The 7,556-nt window shown below is 33.6% G+C and overlaps 1 protein-coding gene across 1 annotated transcript; it reads right to left on the reverse strand.

Annotated features, from left to right (window-relative positions):
- Positions 1-1,615: 1,615 nt before the first annotated feature.
- Positions 1,616-4,277, reverse strand: LOC105114275 (Tetratricopeptide repeat (TPR)-like superfamily protein). The gene is made up of 2 exons (XM_011010780.1): positions 2,743-4,277; positions 1,616-2,120 (listed from the first exon to the last, which is right to left on the reverse strand). Exons 1-2 carry the CDS (start codon positions 4,012-4,014, stop codon positions 1,947-1,949), a joined length of 1,446 nt encoding a protein of 481 aa, XP_011009082.1. The 5' UTR covers positions 4,015-4,277; the 3' UTR covers positions 1,616-1,946.
- Between the last annotated feature and the right edge of the window lie 3,279 nt (positions 4,278-7,556).

The following is a 7,556-nucleotide window of genomic DNA, read 5'->3' on the forward strand; positions in this document are numbered from 1 at the left end:
TATTTTGCAATGCAAAAATATTCATGCTCTAATATAGACAAATGTGAGGCAATGCACATTTCTAATCAAAACCCAAGAGCTTTGTTAAGTTATCAATAACGTTTGTTTTCTTATCTAATTGATGTAAAATATACTATCTTCAGACAATCTAAATAGAGGGTTTAATTTATAGTCCACACAAATCGTCTTGAAGATGTTCATTACCATAAAAGCATTTTTGGCAGCTCCCAGAGGTAGAAGCTTTGGAAAAACAAAATGTGTAGAGGCTTATTGTTATTTGTCGAATACAACCGGAATCCTTTTCGGACAAGCAAGTGGAGGAAGATCCATTTTCTGGATCTTGATAACCCAGGTTTTGCTACAACTAATTGAACAGGTCCAATGATACAACTAATTGAACAGGTTCAATTATGATTAGCTTGCCCTGTAACCATGTAGCAAGTATAGAGTGACTGAGCCTACGTATTTTCCAGCAACTGAATCTGTTACTGCAGTCACAAGATTGCAGTGACGACTAGTGCTGGGAAGTCGGATGCAGCACTTGCAAGATTGCAAGCACACCACCATCCAATTTGCCAAACGAATCCAACAGTGGCATTCAATCTGCAAGTTACTAATTCCAGAAAAATGAAAATGTGTAGAGGCTTATTGTTATTTGTCTGCTACCACTGGAATCCATTTCGGACAAGCAAGTAGAGGAAGATCCATTTTCTGGATCTTGATAACCCAGGTTGCTACAAATAATTGAACAGGTTCCATTCTGATTAGCTTGCTTGCCCTGTAACTATGTAACAAGTATAGAGTGACAAAGCCCACGTCAAATTTTCCGGCAACTGAATCTGTTACAGTAGTCACAAAATTGCAGTGACGACTAGTACTGGGAAGTAGGATGCAGCACTTGCAAGATTGCAGGCGCACCACCATCCAATTTGCCGCACGAGTCATGCGTCCAACATTGGCATTCAATCTGCAAGTAACTAATCCCAGAAAATTTATAATAGAAAAATAGCCCGATCCCAGATGATTTTTAATCAATGAAATTCCAAGAAACCACCATAACAGGACTGACAACTCAATACGAAGAACGCCAATTTTCTTAAATTCCAAACAAAGGACAATTTAAATTGTAAAAGTTCATCCTGTAAAATATTATTTGAAAGGATGGTAGTAATTACTTTTTAAAATATTTTTCATTTGAAAATATATTAAAATAATAATTTTTTATTTTAAAAAAATTATTTTTGATATTATCATATCAAATCAATCCAAAAAACATAAAAAAAATAATTTTAAGCAAAAATTAATTTTCAAAATTTAGTTAAATGCTATTTGGAATGCAGTTCCAAACCTAAATCATGAAATTACAGTAAGAGATCAGGAGGAACATTTTAAATTTAAATGGTCAATTCTTGAGGGATTATGAAATTGAGTCATGGTAGTCAAATGTGGAAAAGTGTAACACCTTGCCACCACGCTACAGCTTGACCTTCTTATCTCTTAACTAATTAGCACCGCTTCCAATGCTTGCTAAACACACAGTGAACATGATATTATCATGGAGAATCATCAACCACGAATAAGTAACTGAATATAAAGAATTACAGTGGTGCATACCTCGAACCAACATTTAAATCAGATGACAACAAAATCTTGGAATTTAAAAAGATACACGGGATAAAAATGAGGCGCTACATGTCTTTCCCAAAAAGTTGGAAAATCCAAAACCTTTTTGAAGTATCAAGTAAGGATATCCCAGTCACAAAAAAAAAAAAAATAAAGGAAAAAAAAGAAAAGAAAAGGAATTCAACACATCATAAACGCAAGCCACAATTATCAACTGAATTATGTATTCAAGCAAAATGCCATCATTCCCCACAAATTTAGCAATGGGGAAAGGTAACCTATATGAAGAAGGCAAAATACAAAGTGAAATTTTCAGAACCTCTCTAGTCTGCCATTTTGGTCAAACGGTGAACAGTACTCCTTGCAACCCTGTTGGCAGGATCAATCTTCAGAACAACCCGCAGATCTTCTGCTCCAAGCCTGTACTTTTCCATACTCTCATACAGGAGCGCACGCTGTACAAGAACAGATACATTTGCATCATCATGTTCAAGCACCTGCACAGCAGAGAGAAAACTATGAAGTACCTAACCTTGTAATTTTAGTAGATCAAGAAGAAAAATCAATGTGAATATCATAGGAAGCCAGGAAAAGCACTCTCAAGCACAGAAGAGAAAAAAGAAATGCATTGTCTAAATTTTGTGGAATGCAAGATCTAATTGAAACACTGGGCAAGTTGCTAGTCTTCAAATATGCAATGGCTAAGTTGCTTGTAGGACAGATTTATTTATATACTTCTAATAATTTACATGGTACTTGGTTATAGTTATCCAGAGCAAGTCAGGCAATTAACTCATCACAGGTGCTGCCGCCCCAGGGACCAAAAGCTCAGTGTATCAAGGCTCCACTTTTCTAACATTGATTCTCTCTTAAGGATCTAATCATACAACTCAGTCATGTAGCTGATTCTTTAGTTCCCAAGTTAGTCTCATAGCCATGTCATCCTATGCTCAGAAGCCCACGCCATATGAAGTACTATCCTAAAACTCAATTTTTTTCAATCATAATGCAGATAGTTTACAATAAAGAAACACACAGCTCTCATAAAACGATCACCAGAAGGAATGTACAAAAAGGCCACAACTTAAATCAATGAGCAAAATAAAGAAATGATTATACCTTTGAACAATCTGCCACTGCCTTCTTATACTCTCCAACTTCTTTATAACATGAAGCTCTGGTTGATAAAACCTCCATGGTGGAAGCCTTATCACCTGTTTTCTCAAGAAGTACCACAGCCCAGGACAGCCATTTGATGGCATCTGCATATTGCCCCTGTTTTTGATTTTCAATGCCCTTGTTCTTTGCTGCAGAAGCTGTTACCCCAGCAGGAGGAGCTGGAAGCCCTTCAAGCTCAGTGGTGGCACCATGAGAATCATTCACGCCTCCCCCTCCAAGCCCAGAATCCAATCCCCAATCATCAACTTCCGACAATGGCTGCCCTCCCGATCCTCCAGATACTGTTGTAGCATTTCCCGAGGAAGGTGTGAAGAACATGTCAAGCGGATCACCAACTGAAGGTTGAACCGGAGCCTGCTGCTTCTGAGTAGGAAAGCTATTGTTGAACATTCCAAAGTCATCAATATTGGACTTGGAACTCGTATTTGATCCCATGAAACCATTATTGCTAGCACCAACACCAACTGATGGAACCGATTTTGCACTTGAAGCATTTTGAAAAGCACCAAATGCATCACCAGTGGCATTGCCAGACGGCTTATTATCTTTACTAGCCGAATTAATATTACCTTGTTTCTGATTCATTCCAAAATCAACCAAAGAACTAAAAGGGTCCTTACTTCCACTCATTCCACCACCACTCATACTCTTCATCGACGCCCCCCCAAGATTCGAACTTTTATTAACACCAACACTAACATTAGCATTACCACTATTTCTATTATATCCACTGGAATAACCACCCAAATTATCATTACCAACCCAACCTCCACCACTCTTGGCGTTGGATCCACTCGTTTTCGGCAAAGAATCAGCCAAATTCCCCATCGAATATGCGCTTTTATTAACATTTTTCAACGGAACATTACTATTACTGCTACCCTTGGTATTTCCAATAGCAGAAGTAACAAGATCACAAAACAAATTAGGGTTCTTTTCAACAATCCCAATACCAGAACCCGAACCGATACCCGAATTCCAAGTCTTCCCAGTTATATCACCCACCATAGAAGCGGGTCCATTCAAACCACCGGGTCGGACCATTGACTGGGCTGGTGCCGGTTGGTGCGTCCATGATGGCTTATTGGGTTGCCACGTAGGCTTAGATTGTGTTGTAGAAGATGAATAAGGAGATGGGTTTGGGTTCCTTTGCTCGTTTAAAGATTTGGGTCGGTTTGATCCGATTCCGAAATCGAAATTGAAGTTGCTCATATTCGATCAAATTACGGGAAAAAAAAAAAACAAGATTCAAAATGAGATCTTGGAAGTACCTTGTTATATCTTTTAAGCTGTAGCTGTATTGTGTAAATCTCAGAGATCGGAAAAGGAGAGGGATCGCGAAGGTTGTGCTCACGGCCACCTTGTCTTGCTGTAAATTGGAGGAAATGAGATGAGGTGTCTGGTCTGATCTGATCTGATCTGATCTGAAAGATTGGGTTAACGTGAGAGAAAGGGGGTGAGGGAGGCTTTAGAATTTAGAGCCTTTTTGTTTCTGCGTTTCAAAAGCGCTTTTGAAAAAATTTGAAAATTTTTTATTTTTTTATTAACTTCAAATTAATATGTTTTTAATGTTTTTAAATCATTTTAATGTGTTGATGTCAAAAATAATTTTTAAAAAATAAAAAAATATCGTTGGCATGCATTTTAGCACGAAAAGCTATTTGAAAAGCAACAGCAATCACATTTCCAAACAGGCTCTTAGATAATGACTGGTTATTTCCTGCCGCGGACCGAACGTATAATTATTTTAACTTAAAAAAATAATATTTAAATTGCAAAGAATTTTTTTTAGTATTGCCATTGGTTAACAATATAAAATTTTATGGGGTTTAAGATATTTTTTTTAGTTAACAATATATTAAAATAAATTACATATATCTATCTCAGTTAATCTTTTAAATTACTGTATTTAATAATTTTTTTTAATTTTTTATATAATATTCCTAAACAATTTTAAAAACTAAAAAAAAAGGGCTAAAAAGAGAGGCAAATATGGACCGCAGGATTTGAACGTGTGGGGGAAGAAGAAATTCATGTCCATCACTTGAACCAGTTGGACACGACGTCTTTTATTTAAACAATATTTTTCTTTTCAAAAACAAAAGAAGCAGACATTATTATTATTATTATTATTATTATTATTATTATTATTATTATTTTCTATGAATTATAGTAGTAATTTATAGTGTTGTTATTTTATTTTATTTTATATTTTGATTTTTTTTGTTATTAATTTTGTTATTTAATTTTATAATTATTATAACTAAATAACTAAACCTAAAATGTATGAGAAAAATATTATTTCTCCACACCTATTGACATTATGAATTATAATAATAATTCGTAGTATTTTTTGGTCGTTGTTGTTGTTTTTGCATTTTGATCCTTTTTTCTTTGGTTTTTAATTATTTTTCCTGATTAAGTTTTTATATGATATGTTTACAAAGTTTAGAGTTAATAATTTATTTTAATTTGTCTTTGATATGGTGATTATAGTATCAAAAAAATATCTCAGCATCGCAATATGATATATTTTCTAAAAGTTTAATTAAATAAAAAATAATTTAAAAAAAGCTAGGTTAATAAACTTGATGGAGTCAAGATCCGGTTTGCAAATTTAATGAGGTAAACCTGATTATCTCAGTTTGTGAGTTTGGCAAGGTAACTTTTATTGCTCCAGTTTAAGAATTTAGTGGGGTTTTTTTTTCCTTCTAATTAAACTTAATTATGTGATTATCTATTTTTTTATTATATAGTTAAAAAAATAATTTTGAAAAAAAAATGTGTTATTAGATTTTAAAAAGTACATGGGCTTATTGATGGGTATGGTGAGTTTAACTTCTTATTTTATTTATAAATTTATTTTTTTTATTTTATCATTTGATATTGGATTGATTGATAATCGAGTTTTATAATTTGTTTCGTTTTATTTTTTTATAAGGTTATCACAGTCTTGAAAAAAAATCTCAGTATTGATTTGATGCTCAATTTTATGATTGTCTATTTTTCTAATCATACTCTTAATATTTTTCTTTTAAGTTTAGAAAAAGAATAATCCGAGTCGCAGCAGAGTGAGTGCAAATATGCTAGTTTCTAGTATAAATGTTTATCTTCATTATGTGAGCACCTTTGTATCAACCACGAGAGGAAGGCTTTTTTTCTTTTTTCTTTTTTTTAAGTATTAAAATGAGGGCATTTAAACATATTTTATTGTATATAGCATGTACGACATCGAGGAGATTTAAAATGATTCCAAATGAATCATTAACTACTATGTTTACTAGAATGAAAACTATCACTAATAATTTGGATGCTTTTGGTAGGACTTATACTAATGTCGATATTGTGAGCAAAATTATTTAATCCTTGCCAAAGACTTGGGAAACAAAGGTGACGACAATATGATAAGCTAATGACCTCACTAAATTTATATTGGAAGAACTCATCGGATCATTTATGACTCATAAAATCACCATGGAAAAGCAAGAACTATAAGAGAAGGTAAAGAAAAATTTAGCATTCAAAACTGAATTTAAGTTCCAAGTATAGCTTATTGAAAAAAAACCATATACATTTACTTGTTAAGAAAGATACTTAAAAAAAAAAGCATGTATTGTAGTTGATGATTATGATAAGATGAGCCAACTTAAAGAGAAAAACAAGGCTTTAAAGAAAAAAGGTTGATAAGTTGAATACTACACTAGTTAAATTCACTCAAGGTTCTAAGATCTTAGAAACCATACTTACAAGTCAAAAATATATTTTCAACAAAAGAGGTTTAGGCTATCAACCTAAGAAGAATAAAAAATATTTAAAAAATTACTCTGTTAAAAACAAATAATCATATGACCTAAACCAAACATGTAATTATTGTAAAAGCATTGGTCACTTGATTTTTACATGTCCTATAAAGAAGGAAAAGGTTAGTAATATGTGTAAAACCCAATAAAAACTTTAGTCCTTAGCCGCCCATGCTAAGGAAAACAATTGTGTTAGACTGGCCTGTTCTAAGAAAAAAAATAAGAGAGGGATCAACCTCTTCTAAATTAGGATTGTAAAGGATATAACTAGCTTTAAGATAACTCAATAAGGGAATAAGAACCTAAAACAACTAGCACCCAAATGCCTCCTCTCATTTAAAAGGGCATATAAATACAAGAGAAGAGAGAAGATGACCCTTTCTCTTTCCAAAAACCAGCTAATTACATGCAACAGACCTTCTCTCTCTTTTCTAAAGAGAAAACCCTCAAACCTAGTTGTATGCACCCCTTTTGAATATTAGAAAGGAATGGAGAGTTAAAGAAAAGTGTAAATGACTAAAACTTTAATAGGAAGAGAAGTGTAGGAGGTCGGTTAGTGTAGTTGGTGAAGGAAGGAAGAAAATTGAAACTAGAGAGGAGGAAGAAAAAAAAAAACCAAGATTTGAGGGGAAGAAAAAAATAACCCTTTCTCTTCCATGCAACAAACCTTCTCTCTCTTTTCTAAACAGAAAACCCTCAAACCTAGTTGTATGCACCCCTTTTGAATATTAGAAAGGAATGGAGAGTTAAAGAAAAGTGTAAATGACTAAAACTTTAATAGGAAGAGAAGTGTAGGAGGTCGGTTAGTGTAGTTGGTGAAGGAAGGAAGAAAATTGAAACTAGAGAGGAGGAAGAAAAAAAAAAACCAAGATTTGAGGGGAAGAAAAAAATTATTGAATCCCTTTCTAAAGCTACTGAAATTCCTAAGGTATGAACCATACCTCTTTCCCCACT

The sequence above is a fragment of the Populus euphratica genome, unplaced genomic scaffold (genome assembly GCF_000495115.2).
Source record: "Populus euphratica unplaced genomic scaffold, PopEup_1.0 scaffold506.1, whole genome shotgun sequence".
Lineage (NCBI taxonomy): Eukaryota > Viridiplantae > Streptophyta > Magnoliopsida > Malpighiales > Salicaceae > Populus > Populus euphratica.